Below are 19,036 nucleotides of genomic sequence, written 5' to 3' on the forward strand. Positions count from 1 at the left end.
GCAAAAGATCACACTTTCAACATTTTATTTTTTATATTTTTCAATGCAAATGAGAATAACGATACAAAAATGATAATTCCCTCCAATATTGTGAATCATATCTCAATCGCAGTATCGGTCAAAATAATCGCAATTAGATATTATCCTCATATTGTGCAGCCCTAGTATTGATAAAGACACGGATCGTTAAGCAGTCTCGAAAATGGTATTAATATCAATAAAAAGTAACGATCCCCATCCCTCATTATGATATAACGATATCCAAATATTAAGACGATATCTAGCCTCATATCGATGGCGATATAATATTGATTTATTGCCCAGCTCTAATTAGACAAATTTTTCACTTATTTGAATTTGTACTGAGAATATTGAGGAATAAAGCATTCCAAAAATAGGGGACAAACAGAAACCTACCAGGTCTGGTGAGAGGACCTTCATGGCGTGGATCTCGTCCAGCAGTCTGGCGGCTCTCCTCTGATTCCTCTCAATTTCCACATCCGTCCCTTTCTTCTTCTTCAGGGCACTCATCTGTCGTGTCAGCTTCCGGATGACCAAAGCCCTCACCCTCTTCACCTCCTTCCTCATCCTCACCACCTCATTGTTGAGGTTCAGGCCCTCATTCTGCTTTTTCTCCTTTTTGGGGGGTTGAGCAGGCAATTGGACGGTTTTCTCAACTGTATCTGAGGCCTGTGGCGCCGCTTCTTCTTTCTTTTCCGTTTCATCTCTACCGTCCTGTTCTTCATCATCTCCATCTTCTTCTTCTTCCTTATCATCTCCAGCATCATCTTTTCCTTCTTTCTCCTCTTCCTCGATCTCTGCTACCTCCTCCTCCTCCTCTTTTTCCTCAGCAGATGGCACCGTTTTCTCGACCTTATCCATGGTATATATATATTATCTGTTGAAACATGAGCCCATCTTTGACTGACTGTAACTCACTTATTCTCACCGACAACTATCTATATAAGAACTATATTATTTCATAAAATAGTCTAACACAGTATATATATATATATATATATATATATATATATATATATATATATATATATATATATATACACACACACACACACACACACACACACACACACACATATATATACACACACATATATATATATATATATATATATATATATATATATATATATATATATATATATACACACATACACACACACACACATATATATATATATATATACATACATACACACATATATACGTACACACACACATATATAGACATACATATATATATATAGACATAATGTATATGTCTATATATATACATATACATATATATATATATATATATATATATATATATACACACCTATATATATATATATATATATATAGGTCAAAGTTACATCCATACTTTTTCAGGAGACAGGAATACCAAACTTTATTTAAAACTTGTGCTATTTTTTGATCGATTGAGTTTGATCATTAAAGACGTGTCCTACAGCATCAAGACTCCCCCGAAAAAACATTCGTATTACACCACGGACTTCTTTATGAAAATGATATGAGATTTGATGATGTGATGTCGCATACTTTAGACAAAATGCATCTCTGCCGGGGGGAGAAAATGTGGTTAAATGCCTGACTGCCAAACAAACGTGGTTGAGCCAGCATGGATAACTTTTACCACACGTCCTGTGTCTAAAGGCTTATTTGAAGTAACAATGACGTTAACATAACAAACTGCGGGCGCATTAACTTAAATAAGATCTATGTCACCCGTCATTGTCCCACTTACCGTTCCGAAGTAAATAGAAAACGTTTAAAATTGAGAGAAACGTCTCGACTCTAAGAGGGCAGCCATGTTTGTTTCCTACGCCTCCGTCCGATGACGGCATGACGTCAAGCGTCACAGCAAGGGGACGCAGCTTGTCGTGAAAAGGGGAGGGCCTTCAGCGGACTGTTTTTATTTATTTCTTTGTTTCATGTGCATAAAACAACAACAATGGGGGATAATTGAAGAAGTGTGAATATTAGGATGAGCGAATGACATTTCCACTTCCAGTTACCAGACCGATATCACAAGTGAATCAACAAGGGGAGGATGAAGCGGCGCAATGCGGACTGCAGCAAACTCCGACGGCCGTTAAAACGGAACCGAATCACCGAGGGTATATATAGCAGGTACAAAAAAGGGGCTGGAGGGACGTTATTGTATAACAATGGCGCCTCTCTGCATATGTCAAGACAGGGCTGCGAGGCTACGCTACATTCATATTTAGGCACGCTTTGGTTGGAGCTACACAACGAGCTAACGTTAAATGAATATGCCCGCATATTGTCAAAATTATAGGCCTGACGTTAACGTTACTTGTGTGGTATTTCGTACATGATTGTTTCTGGCTTGGTAACGGTTTTTTACATTCAAATTCGGGCTAAAATGAGCGGTGGCCGTGACTCTCTGTGGGATTTAATAAGTATCAATTGTAACACATTCCGCAAAATGGAAATCCGTTCAGCTAATTAAAAAAAGAGAGAGACACAGCTAGAGAGCGTGAACTTGTGAGAATAAAGAACAGCAGCAATGTCAGATGCGCTCGTTTTGACGTCCGGGGTAATGCCGACGGCGGGGGTCTCACCTGTGCTTTGTCTGGCTGAGGTCTAGCTACATTTAAATAACGTTAACTTAACACCGAGGAAACGATAACCACCAATTCATCCGGTCTAGCTCGAACATGTAAAGATTCCAGCAGATAAGATGTAAAATCAAAATAGCATATGCCTTTTCCTATTGATTGATTGATTGATTGATTGATTGATTGATTGATTGATGATGGTAAGAAAGCTAAAGAAACCAGCTGTGCTGGAAGCAACATGTCCAGACATGACACTGTACATACCATGATACATACTGGATCTATCTATCTATCTATCTATCTATCTATCTTGCTAGTTGTGTTTGATAAACCCATCCTTAAACTTGTTGGGAATATCTAGATTTGTATTTATGGTCAATGTTGCAGTGTTGAATAGGCATTGATCTGCCTTTTTGAAATCTAGTAAGAGCTTGAGGTAACACTTTGCAATCCCACTGGAGACGTGGTTCTTCTAGGCATGAGACTGTTGTATAAACCTGATGCTTGTCACGATAAACCTCATTTAGTCTCCCTCTTTGTTTCTTTCTTGTGACTTTCTTTTTAACCCTTTTTTTTTTCCATCTTTATTTCTTTACCTTGTCTTCTCCCACAGTACCTTCCTGTACCTGAAGTTCCTGGTAGTGTGGGTTTTAGTTCTGCTGGCCGACTTTGTGCTGGAGTTCAGGTTTGAGTACCTGTGGCCGTTCTGGCTTTTCATACGAAGTGTCTACGACTCCTTCAGATATCAGGGACTGGTAAGAGCTTGTTTCAGGGTTCATACGTTTTGAAAAAACCTGGAAAAGTTACGGAATTTGAAAAATGTAAATTCCAGGCCTGGAAAGGTTTTGGAAACTTAAAAAGTCCCAGAAAGTTTTGGAAAAGTCATGGAATAAATGTATTTTCACATCGTCTTAACCGCAACGTTCTATTCGGCGCGCTATATTACGAATCCCACTATAATCCACATAAATTGTCATTCATTTTATAGTTAAACCTCTGAGGGTAAACTTTAACACAGATTTGTATTCTAATTGTATAATGTCGACTGACATTTTCAGGAACACATAGTCATGTAAATTTGCCAAAAAGTCATGGAAAAGTACTGGTTAAAATGCGTATGAACCCTATTGTTTATATATGACCCCTCTTTTCCACCCGACATTAACTTGCATGTTATTACCTAAGCTGGAGGTGATTTGGATAAACAAAAAAAAGATGAAATGCTAATAATGTATACTTTATTAATCCCGCAAGGGGAAATTACAATGTTTTCACTGTTATTACACACAGGCCTGAATTACACACACATACTCAGTACCTATACATGCACTAATGGAGAAATGTCAGAGTGAGGGGAGCTGCCCATGGAAAGGCGCACCAAGCAGTTGGGGGGTTTGGTGCCTTGCTCAAGAGCACCTTGGCAATGCCCAGGAGATGAACAGGCACCTCTCCAGCTACCAGTTCTTTGGTCCCAACCCAACTCCCTACTGACTGAGTTACTGCCACCCCCTATGCATCTCAAATCCACACAACGTATACAATCGAAATGACCTACAGTATGTACTGTACATGGATGCAGCAAAGAAAAACCCTCAAGCCATTTAGGATTAAGGTAGATGTAAGGAGCCACATATTGTATGCTGTTTATCGTCTCATTTATATTATTTATTGATTATTATATTGGGCACTTATATTGTAGGCGGTGGGCATTTTCATCGCGGTTTGAGTGGAAGTGATAACGTATTTGTTTGCTAACACCTGTTCACCTGGGTTTTTTGGGCTTTGGGAGGGGGGGGGCTGGTAGCGAACACTTTCTGTTGACCGCCGCACTAACGCACTTATTTCGACTCACAAAGTAACTTTGCATTTGGTAACTGTAGTTCTAGTTGTATTTTACGTGTGGAGGAACAAATCAAAGCAATACAATCTGGAGTGTGTCACAGTGTGATGATGCATCTCTCAGCGTTTAGTGCCTCACGGCAGAACTTTGTTGGACACTGTTTTACAGTGTAATAGGGGCATGCGTGTACGCACATGCCTCTACATAAACTACTGTATTTATGCACAGTTGTTATGGCATATTTAATTGTCTGTCTCTGTCTCCTACACCTAGGCGTTCTCTGTGTTCTTTGTATGTGTGGCGTTTACGTCCGACATTATCTGCCTCCTCTTCATCCCTGTCCAATGGCTGTTTTTCGCTGCCAGCACCTACGTTTGGGTCCAGTATGTCTGGCACACAGGTTAGTCTAAGTTTTTTTTTTATGTGTGTGTGTGTGTATGGACCCTTTATATCTCTGCCAGCCAAACAGCCACTTTCACCTGAAAGACTCAAAAGAAAATTCATAGCTGCCAAGTTTCTTTAGTGCCAGACTCAAGAGGGTGAATTATTTTTTTTCTTTCTTTTTTCTCATTTCTTACTTTCACGCAGAAAGAGGAGTCTGTCTACCCACTGTATCGCTGTGGATCCTGTTTGTGTACATCGAAGCGGCCATACGGTTCAAAGATCTGAAGAACTTTCACGTAGACCTGTGTCGACCCTTTGCTGCTCACTGGTAAACGTCATAGTAGAGTCTGTGGTCAATGCCCTATCATTTCTTTCTTTGTAATGCCCATGATAAACAGTAAAGAAACTCAGGATAAAATGGCAGATGATTTTATATTTATTTCCTAAAAAACAAATATAAGGATACCCTTATAGAAATAAGTTTGCTTTGTGTTTCTCTTCGCCTCCAAGTATCGGCTATCCAGTGGTGACTCTGGGCTTCGGCTTTAAGAGCTACGTTAGCTACAAGATGCGGCTGAGGAAACAGAAGGAAGTGCAGAAGGAGAACGAATTCTACATGCAGCTCCTACTGCAGGCTTTACCGCCAGAGCAACAGATGCTGCAGAGACAGGAGAGGGAGGCAGAGGAGGGTGAGATATACACACACATGTTGAAGCTCAACTTAGGCTAGGTTTAGACGGAAACGATCTGAAGAGAAAACGCAAAAGTGGCGTTGCGTTCTCACTTTTTATTCCGCGTTTAGACAAGCGTTTTGGGGTGGGGGGGATCTGCTGCATATGGTGACGCAAAAGTGTGTATGAAAGTCGATGTAGTATGCACACCAGGCAGCTAGGTGGTAGTGTGAAGCACTGCCACACAACACCACCAAGTCTGCGCGCCTGCGTATAACCTTCCTTCTACTTCTCTCCTTAGTAGCGCGAAGCAAACAACAAAAGCTGACAATTTTGTCTGGACAGGCGAGGAGGTGGAGTTATTGCTCCAAACAATGCGCACACACAGACACACACACGCGCACGGCACACACACTCGCACAGTGCGTTTTTACCCTTTAGACGGGAACGCGACGGTGGAGCGTTTTTAAGATTTCCACTGTGGAAGGTGGTTTCACTTTTTTGCGTTTCTGAGCCCCAAAAATGCCGTCACGATCTAAACAAAAGGCACATCTGATAAAATATTGTTACTTTTTCACCTGACAGCGTATTCATGTAAACAGGGCCTTATTACGATACAGAAAATTTGAAATTCTCCCATCAAAATTTGTGCTGGCAGCAGTACACTCATGGACAGGGAACAAAGACGGTGATGGGTTGGCTATCTACTATCACATAATCCTGTGGTTTGCCTGCTTTGCTCTCAAACAACAAACAAACATGGAAGCAGATCAGACTTACCTTTTCATGAGGTCTCTGCCCAGATGTTTTGTCCGCACTAGAGTTCGACCACCAGCTTGAAACAACCCAAACCAAACGCTCAAATGCACCAGAATTAAGTTGCTTGCGCCAAACAGGTTAGGTGTGAAAGGACCCCAATTGGTTTTCTGTCTATTTGGAAGTTAATAGAGTAATCCTGTAACAGCCTGCTGGCAGGAAGCTGTTGTCAGGAATGTTCTCTGTTTTGACTCACACTTAATCAGTCTATATTTATGGTCATAAATGCTCCCAGTGTGCTGTGGAATTTGGTTGATTCCGTCCAGTAGGTTTGTATGTCTTCTAACGCTGCCTGCATTTTCTCTCCTTCAGCTGCTTTAGCGAAAGGGATCTCCGAGGTAGAACCCGCAGTTATAGCCCAAAACGGAGCACCTCCTGGAAAGAAAAGCACTTCAGTCCCGCTACCAGAACTGGAGTACCGGGAAAAAGGGAAGGACAGTACTGTTAAAGAGCGCGAGGGCAAAAAACAAAACACAATCGGAATCAATAACAACAGTATTTTACACACACTGGACTCCAAACTACAGGAGACAGAGTACATAGAGAACTACGTCGGCGCAAAGAGACTGAATAACGAGTTGGCAGGAGAGAACACACACGCCGATGCCACCACCAACACCAACACACACTCCGCTTCTAAAGAGGAAATTGGGGGGACAGGGAAGAACTACAAAAATGGCAGCGGAGGTGGGGGAAACATTTCCAACTTGTCTCCACGGAATCACAGTTCTTCAAATGGCAGCGTGCCGCCAGGTCCCTCAAGCAATAAGAATGAGAAGAAGCAGAAGGGGGCAGGGAGGGGGCAGAAGGACCCGGTGGAGAACTGCATCCCCAACAACCAGTTGGGCAAGCCGGACGCTCTCATACGGTAAGACGCACACCGTCGCACTGTTTCACGCAACCAGTATTCTTCTGAAAAGCGCTGGGTATCGTTCAAAAAAATGTTAATACATATAGGGCTGGGCGATACGGAGTAAATCAGATATCACAATATTCTTGACCAAATACCTCGATATCGATACTGTGGCGATATTCTAGGGTTGAAAATTGGTGCTTTAACAAAATATCTTTACACTTAGATTTTAGATAAATAATCATCAGTAATGTGGACATAATGTCCAAGTGGGGGAGAGGCAAATAATAGAACAGCTAGAACAGTCTGGTAAGTTCAGAAAAGTACATCACTTTACTGTAATGCAGCTTTTAAAACCAGCATTACGATATCCAAAATCTAAGACGATATCTAGTCTCATATCACGATATTGATATAATATCGATATATTGCCCAGCCCTAAATACAGATACCAATACTGTGACTTTGATACCGGTTCCTGAACTATACTTTCTTCGATACCAATTTTATGAAATCCTTTATAACAAAAAATAAATTACAACATTGCGGCACAAATGTTTTTATTTATTTCTCAGCGCCTACTATGTATACTCAGTCTCTGTGCGTAACGTAGAGTGTTTCCTGCCTACCTCGACGATGTGTAACGTAAGACAGCCAATCACCAGCAGTTTTAGATCGTGGTAGAAGCATGCTGCATGCTCATTGGCTCGCTGACGCTGATGAGGTCTGCTCCTTAGTAGGGCTGGGCGATATGGACCAAAAGTCATATCCCGATATATTTTGGCTGAATATCGATATACGATATATATCCCGATATTGTTTTTCCGCAAAGTGAGAGCAGTTCAGTCAAAGTCAAAGCCAAATATGACATGTCACAAGTAGTTTCATAGAAACCGGCTATTTCAGTTAACAGTTGCAAAATCAAATGAATAAATAATAAACAGATTATATATATATCTATACAAAATATCTTCACACTTAGATTTTTGATAAATAACCATCAATAATTTGGATATAATGACTAAGTGGGTAAAGGCAAATAATAGAACAGTTACAACAGTATGGTAAGTTCAGAAAATGTCATCACTTTACTGTAATGCAGCCTTTAAAACCAGGAAAAGACAACACTTATGACATATTACAATATCCAACATCTAAGATGATATCTAGTATACTATCACGATATCAATATAATATCGATATATTGCCCAGCTCTACTAAAGAGGCAACTCGCTCGGTGCCTAAAAAATATCAAATTCGGTAGCCAGGCCTAGTTATAAATGTCATCCAACATCTGTTTTACTGTATTTTCTTGCTTTCTTTTTCACTTTTCCACTTTATTGACGGATACAAGCCAATACCACTTTGCTAACTCTTGTGGTCATGACCTTCCATACAATAATGAAAGAGTGCTTTCTCTACCGGACTAGCTACAGAAGAATTGTTTGCCTTTTTGATGAACGCGCCTTTCCTTTTTGTTTCCCGAAAGGCTGGAGCAGGACGTAAAGCGACTGAAGGCAGATCTTCAGGCCAACAGGCAGTTGGAGTCGGAGCTGCGGAGTCAGCTCTCCTCTCTGAGCAGCCAGGATCGCAGCCTACGCTCTGAACTGGGCCAGCTCCGCCAGGACAACGAGCTGCTACAGAACAAGTGGGTACATTGGATGACACCGAAACTAAAAGCACTAACTAACACCAGGGATATAGCATACAGATCAGGTGACACTGAGGCATACAGTACAGCTAGGGCAGCTCTTGGAAGGGGCATCAGATATGCCAAACTGGCATACAAGAATCGTGTTGAGGCACACTTCTACAACTCCTCAAACCCCCGGCAGGTGTGGGAGGGCATTAGGGCAATCACAGACTACAGAAGAGTGCCATCCCCCCCTGTCAACAGTTGAGCCACCTTGGTTGAAGAACTTAATGTCTTTTGTACCCACTTTGACAGAGATAACAAAGACTCTGTGTTGCCCCCCCTCCCCCCTAATGATGCGGCCCTAGTCTTGTGCACCCATGATGTCAGACTTTGCCTACGCAACATCAACCCAAGGAAAGCAGTAGGACCAGATGGAGTGCAGGGACGGGTGCTTAAAGACTGTGCAGCCGAGTTAACAACGGTCTTCACTACCATCTTTAACCTGTCTGTGGCGACCTCATGGATCCCTACATGCTTGAAATCAGCCATAATAGTTCCAGTCCCCAAGCAGTCTAATGTCACAAGCCTGAATGACTACAGGCCAGTGGCACTCACCCCCATCATTGCAAAATGTTTTGAGAGACTGGTCATCACACATATAAAAAGTGCCATACCGCCCTCACTAGATCAATACCAGTTTGCATACAGGAAGAACAGGTCGACAGAGGATGCCATAGCTATTGTGTTACACACTTTGCTAGAACATCTAGAGCACAGGAACACATATGCAAGGCTACTCTTTGTTGATTTCAGTTCAGCATTTAATACAATCTTGCCAAACAAACTACGTAATAAACTACATGGACTTGGACTAGGCAACACATTATGCAATTGGATACTGTACTTTTTAACAGATCGCACACAATATGTCAGAGTGGGCAAGCATACGTCCTCCACCATGACCATCAACACCGGGGCCCCTCAGGGTTGTGTGCTTAGCCCACTTCTATATACACTCTTTACACATGACTGCAGTTCTTCTTTCCCATCCAATTATGTTATAAAATTTGCCGACGACACAACAGTGCTCGGCCTCATCACCGGGAATAATGAGACTGCATACAGGCGAGAGGTCCAACTGCTGGCAGAATGGTGCGGCAGCAACAACTTGACCCTCAACACAAAGAAAACTAAAGAAGTCCTAGTGGACTTCCGCAGGTCTGGACAGTTAAACCACTCTCCACTCCTCATTGGGAATGAGGTGGTGGAGAGGGTCTCTAGTTTTAAGTTCTTAGGTGTGACTGTGACGGAGGATTTGTCGTGGGGGAAAACCATCATCTCTGCCACAGCGAAGGCCCAACAGCGCCTCTTCTTCCTTAGGAAGCTAAGGTGGGCAAAACTGCCCCAGAGACTCATGGTCAACTTCTACCACTGTGCAGTGGAGAGTGTGTTGACCTACGGGTTACTGGTATGGTTTGGTGCCTGCACAAGCGCAGAGAAGGAGGCCCTACACAGAGTGGTGAGAGCCGCAGGAAAGATCATTGGGGTTGTCCTCCCAGACATTCCAACCGTGTACACCTCGCGCTGCATGAAACGAGTGAAGAACATCCTCCAAGACCATTTACATCCAGCCCATCACCTCTTTCAACTGCTGCCTTCGAGGAGAAGATATAGGTCCATCAGGGCCAAAACCAGCAGGCTAGCCAACAGTCTTTACCCCCATGCTGTCAGGTTACTTAATGGACATACTACCCCCCCATTCTCCATCGGACATCCCTTTGTGACATAATGTCTCTGCCCATACACCATCAATACCTGTGACCTGGACATTGCATTGCTGCAAAAACATTACAATCATTTATCGATTGCACCATGCACTTTAATGGACATAGCACTTTATGGGATTTTTCTAGAGGGATTTATGGGAAGCAAACTTAGGTATAAAGTTATTCTAGGGGTATTTATGGGTAGTTAAATTAAATTAGGTATAAAGTCATGGGTAAATTATTTTCATGGGGACATATATAGATAAAACAAGGGGGTGAACAGCTTAAAATGATATGCCTGTCTGTTTGTTTTTGCTCTAACAATATTTCGTTATGATGTAGCAATGACAAATAAAACTGAACTGAACTACATGACACACACACACAGAGTATGCTGTAGGCTACTCACCTAAACTCTGACAATAGTCTTAGTCTTGGTTAAGTTGTTATGCAATAAATATTATTTCTCGACAGTATGTTGAGGTAGGCAGCTGGTGAGTTCAGGACTGGGTGGTGGTCTGTGTCACAGAGCAGTGGTCCTGGGTTGTGTGTGTGTGTGTGTGTGTGTGTGTGTGTGTGTGTGTGTGTGTGTGTGTGTGTGTGTGTGTGTGTGTGTGTGTGTGTGTGTGTGTGTGTGTGTGTGTGTGTGTGTGTGTGTGTGTGTGTGTGTGTGTGTGTGTGTGTGTGTGTGTGTGTGTGTGTGTGTGTGTGTGTGTGTGTGTGTGTGTGTGTGTGTGTGTGTGTGTGTGTGTGTGGTCAAATACCCTACAAGCCAAGATCACTACAATCCAAAACAGGTGGAGCATTTTATTTTACATTTTCACTGTATTTTCATTAGGGCTGCACAATTAATCGCAATTTTATTGAAATCGCAATATGAACTAGTGCAATGTCAGAATTGCAGGCAATATTTGTTAAAGGCAAAATATGTGTCAAACCATTCTGAATGAAGTAGTGTGGTGCTGCAGAGATGTCCCGGCCTACAGACTAAAGAAAAACATCTTTGTGGGGCTACCTCTAGCTCACCCAGTAGAGCGTGCGCCCCATGTAGGCTGAGTTCTTTGCAGCAGCGGACTAGGTGCGCACACTGTGCTTGTTACACACACACACACACACACACACACACACACACACACACACACACAGGGAAGCGTAGCAGCACAAAAAAATGCAAAAGATTACAAATAAAAACATTACGGTGCAAATCCGCCATCATAATAGCAACGCGCCAAGGTCCAAACGCGCCTGGCTTTTAAAGGGAATGGGAGATGACCCTCTGATTGGTTTATTTCATGTTACGCCCAAAACACACCTAGGAATTAATGAAGACACTAAGTACAACCCTTTTGAACCATGCGCCCGGTGCATGGACCCTTTTTTCCGCCGTCAAATTAACCGAAGTGGATTTGGACACTCCCTAAACACACCTGCTCCAGGCGCTTCACGCCGTGCGCTTACATCGTTAAAATAGGGCCCCATAGTGTCATGGTATTGGTGTGTCATCAGTGAACAAGCTTGAAGCTTAAACCATTCAAATCTTGACACATCATACGTAAGATGTTTTATGACTACAACGACCAGAAGGCAGACAGGAAGTGTTCATCTCGCGATCCAGCCAGGGTTGACTATGTTCTTCTCCATACTTTAGGCTCCACAGTGCCGTCCAGGCCAAGCAGAAGGATAAGCAGACCATCTCCCAGCTGGAGAAGAGGATAAAGGCCGAGCAGGAGGCTCGCGCGCTGGCTGAGAAACAGCTGGCCGAGGAGAGGAAGAGGAAGAAGATGGAGGAGGCCACTGCTGCCAGAGCTGTAGCGTTAGCTGCCGCCACCAGGTACTCGGTATTAGATAAGTGTATTACCCGTTAACAGCCCTAGTAAATATCAATACAAGAAGTGAAAGATCAGTTGCCTTTTCCACTATTAAAAGTGCTGCTTTTCTCTTCTGGCCAACAGAGTGGAGTCGACGGACTCTCTGCGTGGCCGCATCAGAGAGCTGGAGACGGAGTGTAAGAAGCTCAGCATGGACATGAAACTTAAGGAGGAGCAGATTAGGGATCTAGAGGGCAAGTGTCAGGTGAGAAGGAATAACACGACTCCTTTTCTGATCAGATGATGCTTTGACTTGCTAAATGTGTGCTTCCTAGGTACTTAAAGAGGTTGCAAAATATTATGTAAATTCTGTAAATGTAATTGGGAATAAGCTGCTGCTGCTGCTCTACAAGAACATTGAACAACAACAACAAATGTGATCACTTTAGTAAAATGATATGCCATTTCAGCTAGAGTAATTGATGTAATTAAGTAAATAGGCGCCCTGTGTCTTCTGGCGCATCAAGCATTTAGCACAGCTTTTTATTTTTTTGTTGTTGAAAATAAGACTGTTAAGTCTCGGTTATAATCATTTTTGATTTGTTTAAATCTTTCCTATGCTGTCACATACAGGAGCTGCGGAAGTACAAAGAGAATGAGAAGGACACCGAGGTGTTGATGTCCGCGCTGTCGGCCATGCAGGAGAAGACCCAGCACCTGGAAAACAGCCTGAGTGCCGAGACCAGGATCAAACTGGACCTGTTCTCTGCACTGGGGGATGCCAAGAGGCAGCTGGAGATAGCACAAGGTAGGGATGCAGCTATCGTTGTTCTGTAATCATTATCATTTCAGATGCTGCAGTAGCCTGGAAATCCTGACCCAAATCCAAAAGATTAAGGGTCTGGCAACGAGTACTGAAAATGGCCCAACTTGAGGGGCGGCACCAAGCACGCATTTGAAAATCTCAACGCACGCAATTGGATAACACTACGACCAATCACAACACTATACGGGTTGACGTAGGGCTGGGAAAAAAATCGATATGATTTAAAAATCGAGTTGGTAGGTCAAATCGATTCATATTTTCAAAAAATTGATTTTTTTTTAGATTTTTTTTAATCCAAATACAGTATAAATAATTTGGATGTTTAACAATCTTTGTTGCACACTGCACAGTGACTTTTCACTTAGAGAAAGGGTTTGCCTTTGCAGTTTTGTTTATGTTGATGCACTTTAATTAAATACAATAAATATATATTTTTTAAATATATTTACAGTTCGCAGTTATTTTGTTGTAAATGGAAGGGGGGGGAAATCGAATTGTAAATCGAGTTTTTTATAAAAAAAATCGCAGATTTCTTTAGGGAAACAAATCACCCAGCTCTAGGTTGATGTATCCAGGGCGTACCCTCTTGCCGTATCCGGTCAGAAAAACAGCAAAAAAGTCCTTCTTTGCAAAGGAACGTTTTGAGCGCCGTCTTCTGTTCCTCTTTTAGATAAAAAGCCAAGTCTAACTCGTTCATTGTAGCAGCCAGAGCCGTTTCAAACAACTGGTGTTCATCCGTAACCATCTTGCAATGTTTACTAATGACTTTGACGTCGCAGCGCTGTTGTCATCTGTTTAGCTTGCCTCTGGCCCCGCCTATATCAGATACACCAATGTGATTGATTGGTGCAGCTCGGCTATAAGGGCATAGTTAATGAGCGTCATTGCTGAATGCCAGAGTGACTCGCTGAGCAAATTCAAATTGTGCTCTCGTGAGAACTCTGGATTTCCGGAGTAATGCTGTAGTATCTGAATGAATGACATCTTCAGATCAAAGGATTTGTCCAGACTATTTCTACAAAACCGCCCCCCACACATACTTGTCAGGGATACATTAATATCTGAAAAGACATAATGTGTCTACAAATGCCCTGGATCAATTGTGTGTACGTGTTTGGTTACGCCAAGAAAAAAATGACCAGAGGGTTGTTGAAGCAGACTGGTCACTGATCAGCAAGACATGCTGACGGTGAGAAGGTAGTAAAAGACAGTTTGCTGTTGCTAAGCTTTCTTTGCCAGCGTCAACATCATGTTATCCGAGATTGAAATCTGACCCTAATCATATGTAACCTATTCATGTCTAAACAATTATTTCTGCTTTTAGAAATGGGGTCAATAACCCAGAGCTATTACCATTACACCACAAAGCCCCAACCACTAACCGCACTAACCATAGCTCCATGGGATCCAAGTGAATGTTTACAGAGATCACGTCTGCTTGTTTGTTTGCTTTGTTTATTTCAAACCAGAACTAAAGTGGTGAGAATATGAAATATGCCAATTATAGAAACACCATATACTTTTTTCCCAGCTAGAATAAATTAATAACAAATAAATGAGTTAAGTCAAGAATCCAAAACGCTGAATATGAACATTACAGTATTTACATTACATTACATGTCATTTAGCTGACTCTTTTATCCAAAGCGACTTACAGTTAAGTGCATTCAACCCTGAAGGTGCAAACTCCAGACATCAAGTAGTAAGTGCAAGTACATTAGCTTTAAATAGGTAACGCTAGAAAGAGCCTTATCAAAGTGCAGCATCAAGAAAAAATAAATAAATGGATGGATGGATATATATATATTTTTTTTTTTTTCTTCATTCATTCTTTATCCAAGGTGTAGTCGGAAGAGATGCGTTTTTAGTCTTCGGCGGAAGATGCAGAGGTTTTCGGCCATCCTAATGTCAATAGGGAGCTCATTCCACCATTTGGGATTTCGTTGAGTGATTAGTTGTCCCTCGCTGCGAGGGGGCAGCGAGCAGGTTGGCTGATGCAGAGCGGAGTGGGCAGGTTGGGGTGTAGGCTTTGACCATGTCCTGGGTGTATTATGGGACTGATCCGTTCGTGGCCCTGTATGCAAGTACTAGTGTCGTGATGCGGGCAGCAACTGGTAACCAGCGAAGAGAGCGGAGGAGCGTTGTTGTGATGAAAAATTGGACATGTAGAATGCGATTACTGTTTTGACTACATTACATTACATGTCATTTAGCTGACGCTTTTATCCAAAGCGACTTACAATTGCTACATATGTCAGAGGCCGCACGCCTTTGGAGCAACTATGGGTTAAGCGTCTTGCTCAGGGACACGTTGGTTGATGTATCGCAGTGGGAATCGAAACCGGGTCTCCCACACCAAAGGCATGTGTCCCATCCACTGCGTCACCACCACTATAGTATGGTTGTACAACTTTTAACAGTGGCTAGATTTTCACACATTTGTCCAACAGGCCTCTTCACATTCAGAAATCACAACGGTGAGCGTGCGCCCCATGTCCTCGCCAGCGGCCCAGGTTCAAATCAGACTCGAGGCCCTTTGCTGTATGTCATCCCCTCTCTCTCTCTCTCTCTCTCTCTCTCTTTCTCTCTCTCTCCCTCTCCCATTCCCTGTCTCTCTTCAGCTCTTCTAAATAAAGGAAAAAAATATCATAAAAAAAGAGAATTAGAAATCACAACGGTGAAATGTTATGTGATGTACTGGACCATATTGAAAAAGGAAAACTCAGATCATTATATTTCTTCTTCTTTTTGCTGGAGGATTGTATCCATATTGCCCACCCCTATACCAATACAAAGGAAGGACTTCTTCCCACTTGTCTTCCCCCCCCACCCACAGGAAGGGGGCGCTTTCAGAACTCCTGTCCCCCCCCCTTAACTCTTCTCTCAACGCTGTGATATCAAAGTCTTTGTTTGCTCCGTCTCCCCCAGGCCAGATCCACCAGAGGGAGCAGGAGATCGCCGAGCTGAAGCAGAAGATAGCCGAGGTGATGGCGGTGATGCCCAGCCTGTCCTACTCATCAGACGGCAGCAACCTCAGCCCCGTCGCCCCGCACTACTCCTCCAAGTTCATGGACAATAGTCCCTCCTCCCTGGACCCCAACGCCTCCGTCTACCAGCCCCTCAAAAAGTGACTCTGATACCTACACTTTTTGTCAGACAGAACTTTGTTTCTCGCTTTCCTTTGGTAAAGCTCTCCGTTCCAGTTTGGGTTTATTTTTGTGTTTACCAGCCCCCCCACACCCCCCTCCTTCCCGACAGTTTTTACACTCCAATGTACGACACACGCACACACACACACAGTGCACACAACCCCTCCATGCATAATGTGTATTTGGCTCCCTTTTTTGGTTCTATTATGAGAACTATTCTTTTGAGAGGGTTGTGTACAATAGGACTTTTTTTTTTTTTTTGTGTGTGTGTTGAGTTTTGGGATTTAGCCATTAGACAGCGTGATCTGCTTGAACGGGGGAGAAAGGAACACACAATCCTGTTGGCCAAGAGCCGCCATCCATCGCTTCATGTCCGTCTTCTTTTGGTGTCAGTGTAACACCCCCCCCCCCCAGAGCCATATCTTCTTCTATAGTGAACTGACACACAGACGTTTTCATTTAAAAACAATTGGCTTTTCCTGAGGGTTAAGACCGAACACGGCTCAGTTTGAGGCTGAAAGTCACCTGTAAAGTAAAGCCCACTGAGAGATACATGAATGTAAAACTATTCATGTTTTTATCTTAAATCAGTGTTTGTTTGTTTTGCAGTGTTTCAGTTCGGTTATGAGAATGTACGTTTTCTTCTAAAATAGATAGATATTGAACAGATAAATTGCTGTGTTCTCCAGATACTCCCAATACAATATATCCTCGAAATGCTGGAATAGCAAAGTCTCCAGGATTATCAGTCAGTGGATGAAGCAGATGTAGTTCTGTCCTAATAATAATAATAATAATAATAATAATAATAATAATAATAATAATAATAATATGTATATAAAAAAAAATGCTACTGCTAGATTTGACCTGGCACTGCCAAAATGTTAACGCTCACCTGTTTGCTGCAGACACCTTTTCCTCTCCCTCTGGACCAAATTAGAACGCGTTAGGCCATATTGTTCGCTGGATTTATTGATGTCGAGGTAACTAACTGGTCGTTACCATTATTTGCAGATTTTACAGTGCCTTGCAGTTTTTTTCTTTTTTCTTTTTCAATATGCAGAAACAATCCTGCAATCCTGGGATTGAAACGCATCAAGCTTCAAAAGCTGTGTCTCATACAGCCTGGAGTTCATTCAAGAGTTCTCACAGTATTCAAAAATTAAATGTCACCTCAGACGCGTTTAATTTTTTTCGTCGATCACAACGTTACAGGCTTAAAAGGGAAAACGTAACACTGGACATTGTACACACGTCATTTCATAGTGACACAGTCTTGGTACGCCAAACACCAACCAAACTGATTGTCTATTATCATGCCCTAGAGTTGGCATTTAGTTGTTTACAACAAATGTACATTAACTTACTGAGGAATGTTTTCTTTGTTTTATTTCATTTCAGTTTCTTAAGTGCCGAGTGTTTGGTGTGCGGTCTCTCCATCCATACTTTGATCGATGTAGCTAGCATAATGTTTGCAGAAGAGTGCTGTTCTTTCTTTTGTCATTGGAAACTATTGGAATGGTGTTGTGTTTACAAGGTTCTGGGCTGATCATGGTGAAGCAGCAAGGTGGTCAGTTGGACTAATTGTGTTAGTCGCACATTTATTTATTTCTTACAGACTTTTTTTTTTTTTTTTTATTTTAGTTTATTTTTTTATTGAGTGGCACCTCCTTGATATTTCCCATCATATTCAGTTGATTTCCTATATTTTCTGCCAGGAAGGATTCTGTGAATGTGTTGTGTTGGGGGAAAAGGTAACCCTCCCGTAAAACCATTTGACCATGTTGTGCTGTCATGTTGCCTACCTGGAAGAAAACAAAAACAAAAAAAAAGTATTATTTGTGGATCGCTCTGGTGTTGTGAATTCAGTTCTCAAGTTGCTTTTATAAGTTTGTGTAGAAGGACGAGAAGGTAAAAAAAAAAGTGCTTTGTTTAAACTTTTCATTGCTCCACCATGTTTGTTTTCTTTACTCCGAGTGATGGTGGCTGTGTCACACTTTTCACTTTGGCCATCACTATTAAAGAAAGTCTTGCTGGTGGCAATGCAAGCTGTTCAATCTTTGTAAGTGTCATGATCTGTGTGTCATGAAATGTGTTTTCATCAACAACATTTGGGATGTGAAAACAAAGAAAGTTAATGCCTGAGGACAAATTAGAAAAGACATTGTGTGAGTACAAATTGACTCTTTTACCTTAAAAGGTGCCCTGCCACACAAAACCGTTTTTACTTGTATTTTTTTTTTTTTAACATATTTTAGGTCCATTATGTTTTTATTATGTCGTGAATGTGAAAATGAACTGCTACCTCCTCTGTCAGCTCTAGCCACTGAAAAGAAATAAGCAGAGAAATCAGGCCAATTAGAAAAGCTGGTCAGTCTGACATCATATTGCCTGAGCTCATTACTATTAATGAGCTTGCCCAGTTGCGCTGGGTAAAGGATGCTGATAGCCAGGCTCTCATTGGCTAGCTGTTAGCCAGTCAGAGTCAAGCAGCTTAGCTCATTGAATATTAATGAGAACTGGCACAAATTGAGCTGAGTCTTCCTGCAGGCTTTCTATACCACGCTAGAATGGCTTGAAACAAGGTAACCAAGGCATTTTTTTTTTTCACAACATTTTTTTTACAGAGTCCATGGTAGAACTTCAGACATTACCACAAAGTAATGAAATACATGTGGCAG

The 19,036-nt window shown here is 42.1% G+C and overlaps 2 protein-coding genes across 2 annotated transcripts in view; one reads left to right on the top strand and one right to left on the bottom strand.

Annotated features, from left to right (window-relative positions):
* Positions 1 to 1,899, bottom strand: part of srfbp1 (serum response factor binding protein 1) — a 4,278-nt gene extending 2,379 nt beyond the window's left edge. The window contains exons 1-2 of the mRNA XM_028597178.1: positions 1,769 to 1,899; positions 418 to 898 (exon numbers count right to left, since the gene is read on the bottom strand). Of these exons, the coding sequence (XP_028452979.1) occupies positions 418 to 882 (465 nt within the window). The 5' untranslated portion in view covers positions 883 to 898; positions 1,769 to 1,899. The remainder of the gene's footprint in view (positions 1 to 417; positions 899 to 1,768) is intronic.
* maco1a (macoilin 1a) lies at positions 1,875 to 16,761 on the top strand. Its single transcript, XM_028597177.1, has 11 exons — positions 1,875 to 2,154; positions 3,220 to 3,361; positions 4,720 to 4,846; positions 5,035 to 5,158; positions 5,341 to 5,519; positions 6,630 to 7,185; positions 8,660 to 8,818; positions 12,221 to 12,403; positions 12,525 to 12,645; positions 13,014 to 13,188; positions 16,135 to 16,761. The coding sequence occupies exons 1-11, from the start codon at positions 2,075 to 2,077 to the stop codon at positions 16,335 to 16,337; spliced, it is 2,049 nt and encodes a 682-aa protein (XP_028452978.1). The 5' UTR covers positions 1,875 to 2,074; the 3' UTR covers positions 16,338 to 16,761.
* Positions 16,762 to 19,036: the final 2,275 nt, after the last annotated feature.

This window comes from Perca flavescens, chromosome 14, assembly GCF_004354835.1.
Source record: "Perca flavescens isolate YP-PL-M2 chromosome 14, PFLA_1.0, whole genome shotgun sequence".
Classification (NCBI taxonomy): Eukaryota; Metazoa; Chordata; class Actinopteri; order Perciformes; family Percidae; genus Perca; species Perca flavescens.

Bases quoted from the DNA above. Each gene is read 5' to 3' on its own strand.
- maco1a (XM_028597177.1), top strand. From the start codon at position 2,075: ATGAAGCGGCGCAATGCGGACTGCAGCAAACTCCGACGGCCGTTAAAA. The intron at 5,159-5,340 runs GTAAACGTCATA...TTCGCCTCCAAG, and splicing joins CGACCCTTTGCTGCTCACTG to TATCGGCTATCCAGTGGTGA. The intron at 12,646-13,013 runs GTGAGAAGGAAT...TGTCACATACAG, and splicing joins ATCTAGAGGGCAAGTGTCAG to GAGCTGCGGAAGTACAAAGA.